The following is a 17,589-nucleotide window of genomic DNA, read 5'->3' as shown; positions in this document are numbered from 1 at the left end:
CCTTTGTAAATACTCTGCATTTACACAGATCAGTTAAGATGAATATTCAGTCCCCCGCTACCACACTACTTAAACCACCACCACCACAACCACTACCACCGCCTTCCACACCCCTTACCACCATAACTACGCCACTACTTCCGTCCCTCACCTGTGCGTTTCTCGGCCACGTCCTTGATTGTGTACACCTGGAGCTTCACCGTCTCGCTGCGGCCCTTGGCGTTGGTGGAGAAGACGTCCCCACGCAGCGACAGGCCGGAGGGCAGGCCGGTCACGGAGAAGGCCGGGATCTGAGGGGACGGGACGGAGGGGTCAGTAACGAGCTTTGTTTTAGTTTTTATCAATTGCTTGTTAGGATGAGGAAGGCACGATTACAAGAGACAAAAACTATATTCGTTATCAGAGGGTCATTTTCTCAACTATTCCTACTTGAAATATATTAAAAAACGAAAATACGAATATACGAAGATATAAAAACCGCATACAAGGTGTCAAATTAGCACAATAAGAACATCTACAAGAACTGATTTGTTTTTTCTCTTTCTCTCTCACAGACACAAAAATAAAAGACCTCGATATCTCCATTATTTGTTTTTGCTAATTAACTTTAAAGGAAAACCAGGCGTCTTAAGATCATCTAATTAAACTCACACTCCTTCTTTTCCTCTTCCTCGATCTCCTCCTCCTTTCCCCGCGTCCTTCATCTCACAAAACTCCGTGTCGCAGCAAACTTTTCCGGCCTCATCATTAGCATTTTTTTTTTTCCACCTAACTTTTGATTCAGACTGAGCTTCAATTCTTTGCTTATGTCGGGACAACACAGGCCCGCCGTGATTAGCATAGAGACAAAGCGAAATATTCCACACCCTTCTCCCTGTTCGCCTTCCTCCTCAACACCGCCGCCGCCGCCGCCGCCGCCACCACCTCGCCGTTTCTCCTCAATTACGTCAAGTTGTCTGGCTGTATACTTTTAGTCGAAGTTTTGAGTAGCATAACTTTTGTATCTGGAGGACCATCTGGCTAATGTATTTTCTTATTATTTTACAGCGAATGTTATGGAAGACACGTTTGATTTTCCTCTCATTATAAACTTATTTCGGAGCTTTAAGTTGGTATATATTCTCAGACACTTCCGCCTCTCACATCAACAATTTCCAAAGTTCAAAAAGGAGATCAGTCGGGGTATAATGAGTGTTTTTTTAGGTTCATGGTACGGAAGAAGGGTCAAACTACTAGAAGAGTCATAAAGCTGCCCCTGGAATTACCCCAAACTCCTACATGAGCCTTGTCAAATGGTTTTTTTTTTTTTTTTTTACAACAAAGGAGACAGCTCAAGGGCACACAAAAAGTAAACAATAATAAAAAAAAAGCCCGCTACTCGCTGCTCACAAAAAGAATCTAAGGAGAAGATGGTCCTTAGTTGTACGTAAAATTTTGAAACTATCATTATAGAAACGGATTAAGATTTATAGAGAGGGGAAAAAACCCCCATTTCCTCGTTCTGAAAGAGATCAAAGAATTATCCCCTAAAGAGAACGTGTTTGAAGAAAAAGAGAGAAAAAATGTCCACTCACACTGCACTGAATACTTTTTTTGTTCCTGGGAGAAATGTCGTGATAAAACTCCCACAGTTCCATATTCGTATAAAGATCCGCAGGAAAAGGGTTATAATCATAAAATCCACACTGTCCCGACTGAAACGACTCTCTCTCTCTCTCTCTCTCTCTCTCACACACACACACACACACACAAATACCACCTATATCTCCCTCCCTTCCACACAAACACACCGCGTATCTCTCCCTCCCACACAAACACACATTGCTTATTCTCTCTCTCTCTCTCTCTCTCTCTCTCTCTCTCTCTCTCTCTCTCTCTCTCTCTCTCTCTCTCTCTCTCTCTCTCTAACCCCCATCTATAGACCCACATCCATACTACTACTACTACTACTACTTCTACTACTACTTCTACTACTATTACTACTACTACCACGCACCGCATTCGTCGTGTTGCCCAGCAGGGTGTCGGTGTGAGGGTCCCGCAGCTCCAAGATAAAGGTCTGCGGCAGCCCCCCGTCGAAGCCCGCCACGCAGCGCACGTGCACCACCGACACGGACAGGTTGAACGAGGAACAGTTGTGTACCGGGTCCGGCCGTCCTGCAGGGGAGAAAAACAGGTGTGAAAGAAAAGTAGGTATAGAAATGTAGGTAAAGGTATATAATTGTAGATAAAGGTATAAAAATGTAGGGACAGGTATATAACCCTTTCACATGACAACTATATGGACCAGTAAATTTTAAGGGCTGAAAGGTAAGTGAGTAGAATTTTAGGTCGGGTTAGGTCAGGTTTAGGTGTAGGTGTAGGTTGGGTTGTACTGAAAAATAGATGGATGAAGATAAGTTTGGCGAGAGAGGCAGAGATGAATAGACGCACACCTGGTTTCTCGTTTTCCCTTTTACTGAACTTGCTTTCACCACCTGCTTACCTCTGTCTGTGTGTTGAGTCTATTTTTATTTGGGCTATTTTTATTTCTGTCGCTATATCATTCTCTCTCTCTCTCTCTCTCTCTCTCTCTCTCTCTCTCTCTCTCTCTCTCTCTCTCTCTCTCTCTCGCTCTCTCTCTCTCTCTCCTCCCCCCCCCCGCGGCACTCACCTGCTGGGAACACGTGGAAGACGCAGGGTCGCCGCTGCTGGCCCACGGCGTTGGTGCCCCAGCAGAGCAGCGTGCCGTAGTCCAGCTCCGTGTTGGGCGTGTAGCTGACGGTGGAGCCGGACGTCGCCACCTGTATGTGCTCCTGAGGAAGGGTAGGTCATGCTTGGTTAGTGAAAAGGCTCTGGTTGGTATTATAAGACACTTTCGCTTCTCACATTACCAATTTCTAAAGGTTAAAGAGTGGGTCAGTCGAGTTGTAATGAGTGTTTCCTTAGGTGCATGGTACAGAGGAAGGGTCAAACTAACACCAAGGTCATAATACTACTCCTGGAAATGCCCACAACTCCTACGAAAGCCTTGTCAAATATGTGTTCTTGGGCGGCGAAATGTTTTATAATACAACCCCGTGTGTTGTACTGTTCAGTTGCCAGTGATTCTTTAGCGTATTTTATTTTGCTCGTTTTATGTACGTTTGTTAGTTCCGCTTTCTACTGGTCTATAATCTATACACGATGCACTATACTATATTACACCTTATTTTCCTTTTTATTCCAATTTATCAACACTACACACTATACGAGTTATACTAACCACTAGCGATAAGTGATTAAAAACTATAGGTTCCTTTTAGGTATCCTTTTAGCCCTTCTCTTTCTGCTTAATCTAATTATTCTATACTATACACTATATACTGTACATTATACTAACCACTCGTACTAAATTACAAACACTACCTGCATTTTCTCTACTTTTCTTCCTATTTTCTTCACGTATCCTTTCAAATATTCTTCCCTTATATTACTCTACTTCGTGCAAGATTTGATTATTCTCCATACCCTCTAACTTTATCACCATTACCTAAAATAACCGAGAAATCACACATTTTTACCGCATTATACCATCACCACTATCATCATTATCCCCACAATCCATCATTATATCGAGACACCACAGTGCAAAGGTTTTCTGCAACTCCGTCCACTCAAACCTTTATTTTCTTACTTTTTTTCTACATTTCGTTCCGGCTGATTCTCCCATCTCGCTACTTCACATTTCCGTCCGCTCATACCTTTCTTTTTCTCACACATTTATTTTTCTACATTTTGTTTCGCCTGATTCTCCCATCTCGCCTCGCCACCTCCCTTTTCTCCCCTAGCCTGCCTCGTTTCGGATGCGTTTTCCATTCCTGAGACTGTCACTCTGTCAAATCAAAGCGTTGGCCGACCACGCTCTCCCCTTACCCTTTCATGTCAACGCCTCCTTCACCCCTTTACCCCTTCCTTTCCCTTGACACCTTATCAACTTGTCCTCTATTCCAGTCACGGCAGAAGGAGCAGCTTTGATATCCTGTAGAGTTCACCACCACGGAAATAAGTCTCTTATCCCAAAAGGCCTTCTGGTTGTAGTGGTATGCATGATTCCCTCCGTCAAAGAGAAACTTAACCCAATCAACGTGTCTTCGTATCTGACAAACTAAACAGCTTCGTCCATAAGGGCCTCCCAGCTATAGTGGTAGATGTTATTCTCCTAAAAAAAGAGGTGGAGGATCGCTGACTAGAACCAAATATAGCCCTCGTGTCGCCTCTCCCGGTTCTGCTGATGCCTCTTCCCAGATCGTCAAAGAAAGAAAAGAGGATCGTCGGCCATAACGGAATCGCCTTTTGACCGTCCTTCGGGGAAAATGACGTTACTCTTAGATCCTATATACGACTTGGGGCGGTACTAAAAAGAAGCGTAAAGGAAAGCTCGATAAAGAGAAACTGAGAAAAGATGACCAAAATGGAGAAAAGCAGAGAAAGGAAACAAAGAGCGGAGGAGACAATAAGAGGAGAACTTGAGAGCACGGGGAAAGAATCTGGCGCAAGAAAGGACACGCGAGAGAGAAACTAAATAAGAAAATAAGAGACGACAACTGCAGGGAAAAAGAAAAATGGAAGATATAACGAGACGACGAGGGGGAGAAGGAGGAGAAAGAGGAAAAGGAGGAGAAGGAGGACTCAGGAGGAGGAGGAGTAGGAGTAGGAGTAGGAGGAGGACGATTACAGAACTAACGAGCGGCAACAACACTCAGTTTGCGGCAACTTTGGATCCTATGCTTGGAAACGACAAAGGATAAAAGAAAAGAAAAAGAATAACGGAGGTATCCAACGTGAATGTCCAGCCAAAAGAGGAAGAGGAGGAAAAAAAACCCCATGTGTTGGATGAAAAAAAAATGGAATACGGAAGAGAAGGAGCAAAAAGAGGGAGAAAAAAAAGTTAGAAAAGAAACATAAAGAAAGAGGGGAGTTGGGAGAGAGAAGAGAGGAAGGAGGATAAATGACAAGACGAGGAAAAGAAAAACGAGGAAAAGAGAAGGTGCAGACGAAAAACTAAATATATATGATGAAAAAAATGAAAAAGGAAAAAGAAGAAAAAGAGAATGGAGCGTGAAGAAGAAAGAAAATAAAGTAAAAAAAAAATAGGGGAGGAAGAGCAGATAAAGGAGAAGATAGAAAAAAAAGTGAGGAGAGGAAGAGGAATAGGAGGAAAAGCGAAGAAGAAAAAGGAGTAAAGCAAGAAAATAGTGTAGATAAGTAACATTAGAAAAAAAAGAAATGAAGAGGAAAAAGAGGTCGCGAAGAAAATAAAAAATGAAAAAATCTGAAAATGAGGAAAAAGAAAAAGGAAAAAAAAAATAGATGAGAAGTGTCTGCGAAGAGAGGAGATAGGCGAGAAAGGAAAAGTTCTAACGATACTGAGAACAGGAAAGAAAAAAAGAAAAAAAGGCTGTTGGGAGAGAGAAGTTTTCCGATGGGGCGACTATTCTATAAGTTGAGAGAGAGAGAGAGAGAGAGAGAGAGAGATTCGGTTGGACCCCCCCAAAAAAGCGAATATAAAAAAAGTACATCAGGGTAACTTTGGGAGATACAATAAAATGCAAATGTAATCTTTTTAGTGTTTAGATTCAGGCGCGCGGCTCCCATCACGCCGCCTTGGGGAGGGAAGGGGTGAGCGTTTTCTTTACTTCTCTCGGCCTTGTCTAGTGCACTGATTTGTCTCATATTAAGGCAAAAAGGTTGGTGGGTAGAAATACGGGTCACTGCTTTGGGGGTTTCTACTACTACTTCTGTTATTACTCCTACTGCTACTGCTGCCATCCCTATCATGACTTCTTTTATACAACAATAACTACTACTACTACTACTACTATTACCACTACTGCTGCTACTACTTCTATTATACTACTGTTACTACTACTACTACTATTGCTATTATTACTACAGCTGCTACTTCTACTATTACTACTATACTACTACTACTACTACTACTACTACTACTACTACTACTACTACTACTACTACTACTACCACTACTACCACTCTACTACCACTGCTATAACTACCACAACCATCATCACCACCTACATATTCTCGCTCAGTGCATATATACGCTATTAATATATTTCAAATGCATTACCGGAAATGAAAACCTAATTAAAAACAGATATCCCGTGTAAAAAATGAATATTAGTCTTCTTAATCACCATCAAAATGTGGGAGGTTTAATTCTCATTTCTCCGTGTCAGTCTTTCTGTCAATCTCTGGAAATGAAATGTGTCCGTTCCATCTGTGTGTGTATGTGTGTGTGTGTGTGTGTATGTGTGTGTGTGTGTGTGTGTGTGTGTGTGTGTGTGTGTGTGTGTGTGTGTGTGTGTGTGTGTGTGTGTGTGTGTGTGTGTGTGCGTGTGCGTGTGCGTGTGTGTGTGTGTGTGTGTTTTAGTTATTTCTTTATTTCATCACAGTTCTATTTCTTTCTGTCTCTCTTTCAATAAAAAAATATCAATCTATCTTTTAATATTTCGCGTGCACAGGTAAGGTAAGGTTAGGTAAGGTTAGGTGAGGTCAGGTAAGGTAAGGTCAGGTCAGGTCAGGCAAGGTAAGGCAAGGCAAGGTAAGGTAGATTAAGGTAAGGTAAGTTAAGGTCAAGCAAGGTAAGGGAAGGTCAGGTAAGGTAAGGCAAACAAAGTTCAAACTCACCTGCGGTATCTCGACGCTTTCCCCGCTGTTGTTAAAGGTCCATCGGTAGGTGAGGGGCGGCGGGTGGGCGTCCAGGTGGCACGGGATGTTCACCTGCTCGAGTCTGGCGGCGCCGTGGTAGGTCATGTGGGGGTCACGGCATACAGGTGCGTCTGGGGGGAGAAAGGCAAGCAGGTGATGCGTTGCGACATGGAGACAGGTAAGAGGATAAGGTTGTTGTGGAGGAGAGGAGGAGGAGGAGGAAGAGGATAATTAAGATGAGACGACAGAAGGAGAAAGAAGAGAAAACGAAGGTGGAAAAAACGAGAAAGAGGGAAAGAAAAGAAGAATGAAACAGAGGAAGACGAGGAGTAAGGTTGAAGATGAAGATGAGGAGGGGAGAAAGATGAGGAGGAGAATAAGAAGAGGAGAGAGAACAAGAAGAGAACACGGAGGAAAATGAGAAAGAGGAAAAGAGAAGACTGAAAGACTGGAAGAAGATAATAAGGATGATAGCGAGAAAGCGGACGAAAAGGAGGAAAGGAAAGAGGAAGAGGAGGAGGAGGAGGAGGGTGGACAGGTAAGTTTGTGATTACCTGAGAGATATTCCACCTGGTGTTGCTTGTCTCGTTGCACTTTTTTTTTTCTCTTTTTTTTTAGCTCTTTCGTCTTTCCCTCGTTTCCAAGTTAGTTATTTTTTTCTTTTATGTCTTTCTGTCCGGCTGGGTTGTCTCTCGTCTTTCTTTCCACGTGTCTGTCTGTCTGTCTGTCTCGTTAACAAATTCTTTCCGTTTACTTTTTGGTCTCTCTCTCTCTCTCTCTCTCTCTCTCTCTCTCTCTCTCTCTCTCTCTCTCTCTCTCTCTCTCTCTCTCTCTCTCTCTCTCTCTCTCTCTCTCTCTCTCTCTCTCTCTCGCTGATGGATGTTTGAAGCTCGTCCTCCATGTGACTCGTCTTCTGCATATTGCATTCCTCCCTCTTCAACCTTTTTTTACCCTTTTTTTATTATTTTCCCCTTCTGCCCCTTCCTTCCTCCTTTTCCCCGTCCTTCATCCCTTCCCAGTACGGACATTCAATCACTCACTCTCCCTCCGCACACACACACACACACACACACACACACACACACACACACACACACATGCTGAATTTACCATGTCGAATATAGAGTTACATTTCTCTCGCCTATGTCATATTTCTCCTCTTCCCGCCCCTCTCTCTATTCTCTTCTCGCCTCTTCTCCTCTTCACTCTTTTCTATTTGTTCCTCTTCACACCGTATTCCTCTTCCCGTCTCTTATACTCTCTTTCTCCTCGCTTCTTGCATTTTTCTTCTTCTTCTTCTTCTTCTTCTTCTTCTTCTTCTTCTTTCACTACACTCTTTTCGGTTCTTGTGTCTTGCTCCTTTTAAATGTTTTCCTCTTCCTTCCTTTATCTAACTTTGTCTCCTTTCTCTGATATTTCGCTCTTTTCACCTTTTATACCTTATCCCTTTTTCCGCATGTTTTGAGTTTGCTTTTCTTTTTCCTTGCACCTTTCATCCCTTTCTTCACCTTACACCTTATTCTCCTCTCGCTTCTTCCACCTTTCACCTGCTTCTTCCTCACATAATTATACTCCCTCATACTCCTCACTCTCTTGCGTCTAAATCCTCCTCCCACTTCTCTTGCTCCCTGGGTCTCCTTCTACTTCTTCACCTTTCCCTTCTTCCTCCTTGCATCTATTTCTCCCCCTTATACTCCCTGATACTCCTCACTCCCTTGCCTTACTCCTCCTCCCACTCCTATCATCTCCCGCCCTCACACTTCGCAGAGTAATCAACAAACTTCATCTTCACCTTAACCAATTTTCCTCTTCTCGTTCCCTCAGTTTCTTTTTCCTTTTCGTCCTTTTTCAGCTTCATCGTTAATCGTGTACTGCATCGCCACACGTGCCTCATCCCAGGTGTTGTTTTTTGTCACCTGGCTTAATTATCCTCACTTTTCGTTCGGTGTCCTTAGCGCCCGCATGTGTCGGGGAGGGATATAAGGTACCTCTGCTTAATGCTTTAACGAAGAAAACACAATTATGATAAGAGGAGGCAAGGTACAGAGGGTTGGTCTCGTACCTGTGTAGTTTGTTACTCTTACACCTGAATGCTACCTGTCGCCGGCAACGAGCTCAGGTAAGTCTGCGGTGCGGTGATTAAAGTTACAGGTGTTTGTGCTTTAACGAACCTACGCCATACAACTATACACTCCTGCTGTCTTTTCTTCTCCCCCACCTGTACCATCTCCATTAACCAACTTTCTCTTTTTACTATACCCTTGATTAAAAAAAAAAAGATTTACTCGGTTGCTGCAGTAGTCTAGTTGTCTCTCGATACTTTAATAAGCTTAATTTTACTGGATGTTTGTATCTGTGTATCTGCTGTCTCTTGTTTTTGGCTAATAACTCAGAGAATACTTAATTTTGCCTTCGGTTAAAATACTTGGACGCTGAGCTGAAATCAAAGCTACGAGGTATATGTGCAGGTGTGTGTGTCGGAAAAAAGGGATATGCCTCTAATGAAATAATCTTGTACTTTTTTCTTCATAAATTCTAATGTATACTAGTTAGGGAGGCATAAAAAAAGATTAAAGACCCTGTTAATTAACCTTGTGGGCTTGAACTCTTCTAATTGCACACTTAAATATCCCTTAAAGGAAAGTACAATAGATGGAATTACTCCACACACAAAGTTACCATCTCCTCGTCCTCCTCCTTTCCCTCCTCCTTCTCCTTTTCCTTTTCCTTTTCCTTCTCTTTCTCTTTCTCCTTCTCCTCCTCCTCCTCCTCCACATACTCTGAACCCCATTTCGAAAGCTTAGTGAGTCTTGACTTCCCACGACAGTTCGGGTAATGACGTATAAGAGAGCAGAAAACAGAAACAGTCAACGCGCAGCGAACACAACGAACCAACACGATACGCTTTCTTCTGTCTCTCGTGCAAGTGCTGAAAAAAATGCATAAAAGGAGAAATGGAAAACCGAATGAATAAAATGATAGATAAATTATAAAACATGGTAAAAATAAGTCTGCAGAGAAAAAGATATACAGTGCAAGTGAAAAAAATTGTCATATGAAAGTAGAAATAAACCAAGTGAATAAGAGATACAAATAAATTATATAACGGGGTGAATATTAATCCGCAAACAGAGACAGAGAGGGAAAAAAATATGTAGCGGAAGTGGAAAAAAGTTGTCATATGCAAGTAGAAATAGAGAAACCAAGTGAATAAAAGGAGAATACGGATAAATTATAAACTGTGGTTAATCTAAATTTGCGAACAGAGAGGGGAAGAGAGAAAGAAATATATAGTGCAAGTGAAAAATGTTGTCATATGAAAAAAGAAATAGATAACCAAGTGAATAAAAGGAGGATACCGATAAATTATACAATGTGGTTAATCTAAATCTGCGAACAAAGAGAGAGATATAAGTACGTAGAGCAAGTGGAAGAAAGTTGTCATATGAAAGCAGAAATAGAAAAAAAACAAGTGATAAAAGGATAGAGATAAATTGTATAATGTGATAAATATAAATCTGCAAACAAAGAGAGAAAGATAGAGCGATATTAAATTAGACTCCTCCTACTCCTCCTCCTGCTCCTCCTCCTCCTCCTCCTCCTCCTCCTCCTCCTCCTCCTCCAGCAAGTTTCACGGATTTCTTCTACTCTGATTCAGAAAAAAAACCTTTGATTCCGTACTTCTGAGGACGTGAACCCAAAACCGTGAGACCCGTCGAGAAAGAAAGAAAGAAAGAAAAAAAGAACCCGAGAAAAAAAAGGAGGAGAAAAGTCAATCATGAAACAAAAGAACAAACAAGACAAGAACTATTTTTTTCTTTGTAATTCTAGAACTTCATATAAAATAAATTTCAAGAGAGAGAGAGAGAGAGAGAGAGAGAGAGAGAGAGAGAGAGAGAGAGAGAGAGAGAGAGAGAGAGAGAGAGAGAGAGAGAGAGAGAGAGAGAGAGAGAGAGAGAGAGAGAAACGAGAGAAACGAGTAAAACGAGCACAGATAAAAGAGAAACGAGCGCAGAGCTACTGACAGCATTTTAAAACAATCAATAGAGAAAAAATGAAACTGAGACCTTTCGAATTAAAAAACAAAAGATTAAAAAAGACAACAAAAGACTAAGAATAGAACCACCTGCAACACACACACACACACACACACACACACACACACACACACACACACAAAGACCCCCTCCCCCCCCACAAACACCTTTCCTCTATACATAACCCTCCCCGTACACACACGGATACTCACACTTGACCTTGAGGTGTATAGGGTTGGACTGGCCGTCGCCCTCGATGTTGGAGGCGACGCAGTAGTAGTTCCCGGATGCTGTTCTGGCGACCCTCTGAAGCACGAGAGACTGGTTGCTGATGATGATGCCCGCGGAGACGTTGTGGCGGAGCTCCGTGCCCTGGGGATGGAGGCACGACAGGTATTTTGCGGGCAGGGGACAGGAAGATAGGAAGAATAGGAGATAGGAGAAAAAGAGGAAGATAGGAGAAAAAAAAAACAAGGATAAGGGAAAAGAGAGGGTGTGTAGAAAACGTTGGAGAAAAAATTGAGGTGGTCAGCGTGGTGGAGGAGCGATAAAAAAAATGGGAAAAATTAGGACACATGGGGAAAGAAATGGAGCAGAAAAAGAAGTTGCCCCGGAAAGAGAGAGAGAGAGAGAGAGAGAGAGAGAGAGAGAGAGAGAGAGAGAGAGAGAGAGAGAGAGAGAGAGAGAGAGAGAGAGAGAGAGAGAGAGAGAGAGAGAGAGAGAGAGAGAGAGAGAGAGAGAGAGAGAGAGAGAGAGAGAGAGAGAGAGAGAGAGAGAGAGAACCCTGAAACTAAACCGGGATAAAGGGGGGAGGGACGCAGCTAATATAAAGAGATAATTAACATGTACCTTTATCCTCCGTAGTGGCTGCCAATTAGGGTGATATTAATGGTACCTTATTAAGAGGAAGGTTCGCGTACCCTTTACCTCACCCCCCTTTCCTCCTCCTCTTCCTCTCCCTCCTCCTCCTCCTCTTCGTCTTCCTCTTCCTGTCTTGTCAGTCACACACAAACGCACTGCCTCTTCCCTCTCTTCAACCCCCCCCCCCCCCTTCCGCATCCCCTTATCAAGAGCATTCAAACCCCTTCCCCCCCCTTCCCTTTAGAGTTTAGAGGATCCATCATCCCCTAACACTCTACTCTTATCTGTGTGTGTGTGTGTGTGTGTGTGTGTGTGTGTGTGTGTGTGGGTTCGTGCGTGCCATACAGTAGTTGCCCGAAATTACCATATATGATGGACACGCCCCCGTCCAACACAGTGCATTTAACAGGCGAGTGGGCCTAGTGGGGGGTGGGTGAGGGTGGGGGTCGGGGTCACGGCAGGAATGGGAAAAGGTAGGGAAGCAAAGGATGGGAGGTGGGGAGGTCAGAGCGGGGGCGGGGGGTGATGGAGTAGGGTGGGTTGGGGGGTTATTGGCGATGAGGTGGGGATGGGAGGTCATTGGGTGGGCAGGTGGGTGGTGAATGGAGGGTGGTGAAAAATGGAATGGGTAGGGAAGTGTGGGTTGGGAGGTGGGAGGTAGGTGGGCAGGGTGTGGGGTGGGTGGTGGGTTGAGTGGGACAAGAAACATGGGAAAAAAGGTATGGGTCACGGTTCGCATCCCCTGCATTCAAATTCCCTCAACACACAACTCACTGATTCCTTTCACTGATTAATATTCCTATGATAAATTTATTCAACTCGGCATGAAACACACACACACACACACACACACACACACACACACACACACACACACACACACACACACACACACACAGAAAGGGCAAATATGACTATGAAAATGAAAGACAGTGACAGTTAAAAAAAAAAAAAAAAAAAAAAACGGGCGGGAGATGGGGGGGATGAACTAAAACAATTAACGCTAAAGTGGTTAATAAAGGTGAGTAGAGAGGGTTTACGACTAGTTAGGGTGCGTATAACCTAGAGTGTGAGTCTTGCTGAGGCACACACACACACACGCATCACAGCACAGGGAACACTCAAGGAAGCAGGGGGGAAGGAAACTCAAGGGAACTCATGCCTTCTTGCAACGAGGCTATAGGGAATGGGAGGAGCGCGAGGCAAAGAAGGCCCTCTCGAGGCTGTGAATGGGAAGGGAGCAAGGCTTAAAAGGGCCTCTCCTGCCGTGAATTCCTTGCTAAGTGGAACATAAGCGTTACGACCCCAAACGTCCGCCATCGATTCCACCTCTTTGACAGGTACAAAGAACGACGCGACTGGGCAAAAGAGGGAAAGGTGAGACGGTTTATGAGGAAGTTACGGCCAGGTATACAAGTGCTTACGAGAAGATGATGGGATAACCTTATTTATGCTCTAGATATTTGCAAGGGAGAATAATTAGGAGAGTGAGGTTAGGGGAGGAGGGTCAGAAAATAAGAGAGGAGAGAAGAGGAGAAAGAAACAGAGATATATACAAGTGCTGAAGAGATGAAGGAATAAGTTTATCTATGCTCCAGATATTTGCAAGGAAAAGTAATTGGTCGAGTGAGGTTGGTGGACGAGGACTAGGTAATAACAGGAGATGAGAGAAAGAGTTAAGGTGGAACGGCTAATGGGGAAGAAACAGCGACATATACGACTGCTTATGAGATGATGAGATAAAGGTATTTATGCTCTAGATATCTGCGAGGGAGAGTGAGGTTAGGGGAGAGGGGCTTGAAAATAAAGGGAGTGAGGTTAGGGGAGAAGGGCTTGAAAATAAAGGGAGTGAGGTTAGGGGAGAAGGGCTTGAAAATAAAGGGAGTGAGGTTAGGGGAGAAGGGCTTGAAAATAAAGGGAGTGAGGTTAGGGGAGAAGGGCTTGAAAATAAAGGGAGTGAGGTTAGGGGAGAAGGGCTTGAAAATAAAGGGAGGGAGGTTAGGGGAGAAGGGCTTGAAAATAAAGGGAGTGAGGTTAGGGGAGAAGGGCTTGAAAATAAAGGGAGTGAGGTTAGGGGAGAAGGGCTTGAAAATAAAGGGAGGGAGGTTAGGGGAGAAGGGCTTGAGAATAAAGGGAATGAGGTTAGGGGAGAAGAGCTTAAAAATAAAAGGAGAGGAGAGGAATGAGTTCATGAGGGGAATCTTGACAAAATTCACTTGTTCCCCCCCCAAAAAAAAATTAATGGATATGCTTATTCTATTGAAGGATATTTGTGAAGCTGTTGCGGAGTGAGATGAAAGGAGGAAGGTAAAGAATTAAAACACACAGAAACGAAGACAGTTGATGAAAAGTGTAGATGATAATTTCCTTTTGCTTTTAACATTTCGTCGGGATCTGGTTATTTCACCTTTGGCTACAATTATGTAAAGGTGAGACGGAGACTGAGGTGAAGGGGAGGAGGGTTGGAAATGAACGAGAGAAAGAAAGAGAGACAGTTCATGCTGGTTACGATGCAGAATTTCAGTGCTGACGACAATGCGGCGGATTATACATATTTATTTTTTTATTTTCATTTTTATTTTATTTTTTTACGTCTCCGCCTATTGCGCCGGTAGGCTTGCTTGAGGGGCCTGGATGGTATTCGGCCCCAGCCCGTCATGGCGCAGGCAGGTGTTTATAGTGGCGCCATCTTAATTGCTGTGAAGGTAACACGGAAGGGTGAAAAAGGTGAAGCTTGGGGATTAGATGAAAGCGAAACCTGAGGATGAGACGCGGAGGGTGACGAGGACTAAAAAAAATGAAGGTGATAAGATTATAAGCGTCCGGGATATCAAGGGAGAAGGAAGACTGAAACACACACACACACACACACACACACACACACACACACACACACACACACACACACACACACACACGAGAGAAAATGATTATCTGGAACATGAGAATAATACCGAGGAGGATGTGTTCAGATGTTTTCGCTTAACAAATACATTAATACAATTACGAGAAGGCGGAGGAGGAGAACAAGGGAGAAGAATGAAATAATAAGATCGTGCACGAGAACGAAGGCGAGATCAAGGAGAACGACGAGGAGGAGGGTAAACTGGAAGAAGAAAGAATACACTCATTGGAAGAGAACGAGGACAAGGTGGGAGAGGGAAGGGAAAGGAGGAAAAGAACCTAGAGACGAGGGAAAGCGAGAATAGAAAGAGGAGAAGGAGGAAGAGGAGGAAAAGAACAAAGAGACAAGGAAAAGCAAGAGGAGAAGGGGACGGAAGGGGAAGGAGAGAAGGAGCAGAAAGAAGAAAAAAATATGAATAGACCGAATATTTAAAAGAAGACAAGGAAGAAAAGAACAAAGAAAACATGAAGATAGAGAAACAGTAGTGGCTGAAGAAGAAAAAAAAAAGAAAACGAACAAGAAGATGATGAAGAAGAAAAGAAGACAAAGAAGAAGAAGAAAAAAAATGAAATAAAAGACAAAGAACAGCAACAACAAGAGCACTATGAGAAGAAAAGGAAGAAAAACCAAGAAAAAGAGCAGCCCCTCACCTCATGCAGCCAGACGATCTTGTACACCCAGGGGTTGGCCTTGATGGAACACTCGAAGTACACGTCGTCGCCCTCCTCGATGTTGCTCAGGTTGAGGGAGCGGCCGGGGTGCAGGGTGGCGCGGGGAATGTCTGAGGGGGAGGGAGAAGGATTAGGGCGAGGAGAACACGGTGCCGGTCAAGAGCATGCATGTTACCTGAAGAAGCTTATACGTGAAGAATGAAGGGATGGCACATAGAGAAGGGAAAAGGGTAAGTTAAAGTGAGGATAAGTGAGATTTGATAAGTGAGGAAAGTTCATACACTGAGGACGTTAAATTATAGATAGGTGAAGTACGAAGGTGAGAATGAGTTAGTGGGTGATTTGAGTGACTATGCGTAGATGGAGAGTGAATGTACAGGTGAAAAAGAACATGAAAAGGTGAGAACTGAGGGTGTGAATGTGTGTACAGGTGTTGTGTGAGGGGAAGGCAGTATAACAAAGTGAGAAGTGAAAGCAAGAGTATGGGAGTTAGTATACACGAGAAGGATACGGGAGAAAGCAATAGAGGTGAGAGCTAAAGGTGTGAGGTGTGTACAGAGGAATATACAAGTGAGTAAGAAGGATGAGGGTTGAGGGTGAATGTGTGTCAGACCACAGGGTTGAAGGCAGCGTTACCAAATTATCGTACTCAGAACATCGTATTTTCCTGTTTCTGACCCATAACAATTACAGGAAAACATCGATAATTAACCATCTGAAATCTAATTGTAAATGTATATCGTTATCAGTGTAGGCTCGACAGTTTTGGGCCTCAAGCAGACGAAAAAAGTATGCCATCCCTCTTCTCTTTTTCATCCCTCCTCTCTTTTTCATCCCTCTTCTTTTTTCACCCCTCTTCTTTTCTTTATTTTTATCCTATTTTTTGTCATCTTCCTTTGTTATTCACCCTACTAACAATCTGGTAACGCTGGTTGAGGGTGACCTTCTGCACACATATAAAACTTTATTGAGTATAGGTGTTGAGAGCGTTCGTATAGTACTGGTTGGTCTCGTAACTGTTCCACCTTCTTGATTACTCGCTAACTAAAGATAAAGATAAGTGACAAGCAAACAAGGTGACGGAAGGGGAAGGAGAGGGGGAGCAGAAAGAAAAACACGACTAAACCGAATATTTAAAAGAAGACAAGGAGGAAAAGAGTAAAGAAAACATGAAGACAGAGAAACAGTAGTGGCTGAAGAAAAAAGAAAAAGAAAACTCCGGACCCATGGCGCTCCTCAAATATCTCCCCGGGCCATCTTTATCCACGCCGCCAAAAATCTCGTTCAGAATACACGGAAGAATAACAGGATTGAAGAAACTGTGACGCCTCGTTCCAGCGGCATTCACAACATCGGGGCATAAGTTTCTTTCCCCCGGCGAGGCGTTCTTTGTCCCTCCCAACATTTTATTACGCCTCTTTGAAAATGACGCAAGGTTCTTCAAAAGGGGGAAGAAACCTTGTAATTCGAAAACTCTCCGGGGAAGAAAACACACCAAACTCTGACATTCACCGCGCGGGCTTCTGCAGTATTATGAATATTTTCTTTTGGTTTATGAAAAGGAGGCCATTAATGTGGTTAGAGTTTCTCTCTCTCTCTCTCTCTCTCTCTCTCTCTCTCTCTCTCTCTCTCTCTCTCTCTCTCTCTCACAGTAAGTATTTCCTATGCAGTGTCTTCCGGCTCACCATTCTTCCCTGACAGGTATCCTCCTCCTCCTCCTCCTCCTCCTCTTTTTCTTTCTCCTCCTCCTCCTCCTCCTCTTTTTCTTTCTCCTCCTCCTTCTCGTTCTCCTTCTCCTCCTCTTCCTCCTTCACACTTGGGGTTCACAGTCATGTTTGCTACTTCTCTCCCTCCTCCTCTTCCTCTTCCTCCTCCATCCTTCAGGTCCACATGCTCTCTATGTCTCCTCCAAAACTTTCCCTTCACACACCCATCAACTTTCACACATCCATTACTTTTGCACATCAACCCGTACCCGCAACTCTGACACGCGGCTTCCTCCCTAAAGCTCATCTTCACTACACAGGTCTTTCTAAAACCGCATCCAAGCATTTCACGGACCCCCAAACAGCTCTTAACATTATTCCTTATCTCGCCCCCCTGCAAGCTAACCCCTCTATGCATCCCTCCACCTGTTCCCAGCGCACGTACACATTAGAGTCATAGGAGTGTTTGAGCAATTTCATCACAGGCCCCGCGTTGTTACCAAAAGAGTCGCTTGAAATTCGAACCGAAGATGTGACATTTTGTTCTCTGGGTACTTCATCGAGATCCTGACCACACCTAAAGCACAAAAGAAACACTATTGTATCAGCATCGATTTGAATTCCCCGCGGTTTTGATAACTTGACATAATGTGATGAAGGTGGCCAAGCTATCCTATTCTATGGCTCTGGTACACACCTTAGCAACACCCCTTCGTATA

General features: G+C 43.7%; 1 protein-coding gene and 1 long non-coding RNA gene across 3 annotated transcripts in view; one reads left to right on the top strand and one right to left on the bottom strand.

Annotated features, from left to right (window-relative positions):
• LOC126983024 (nephrin-like) overlaps nt 1–17,589 on the bottom strand; it is a 196,096-nt gene that overhangs the window by 8,341 nt on the left and 170,166 nt on the right. The window contains exons 9-14 of the mRNA XM_050835448.1: nt 15,144–15,274; nt 10,940–11,099; nt 6,670–6,821; nt 2,654–2,795; nt 1,997–2,157; nt 152–290 (exon numbers count right to left, since the gene is read on the bottom strand). Of these exons, the coding sequence (XP_050691405.1) occupies nt 152–290; nt 1,997–2,157; nt 2,654–2,795; nt 6,670–6,821; nt 10,940–11,099; nt 15,144–15,274 (885 nt within the window). The remainder of the gene's footprint in view (nt 1–151; nt 291–1,996; nt 2,158–2,653; nt 2,796–6,669; nt 6,822–10,939; nt 11,100–15,143; nt 15,275–17,589) is intronic.
• LOC126985108 (uncharacterized) lies at nt 12,536–15,124 on the top strand. 2 transcript variants are annotated; one of them, XR_007738304.1, is made up of 4 exons: nt 12,536–13,369; nt 13,406–13,549; nt 13,586–13,657; nt 13,730–13,785. It is a non-coding gene; the product is annotated as an uncharacterized LOC126985108 (long non-coding RNA). The 2 variants fall into 2 exon arrangements; XR_007738301.1 differs by having other exon boundaries at nt 13,586–15,124.

This window comes from Eriocheir sinensis, chromosome 5 (assembly GCF_024679095.1).
Source record: "Eriocheir sinensis breed Jianghai 21 chromosome 5, ASM2467909v1, whole genome shotgun sequence".
Classification (NCBI taxonomy): Eukaryota; Metazoa; Arthropoda; class Malacostraca; order Decapoda; family Varunidae; genus Eriocheir; species Eriocheir sinensis.
Note: the sequence above shows the minus strand (reverse complement) of the source record. Positions and strands in the feature narration are given on the sequence as shown.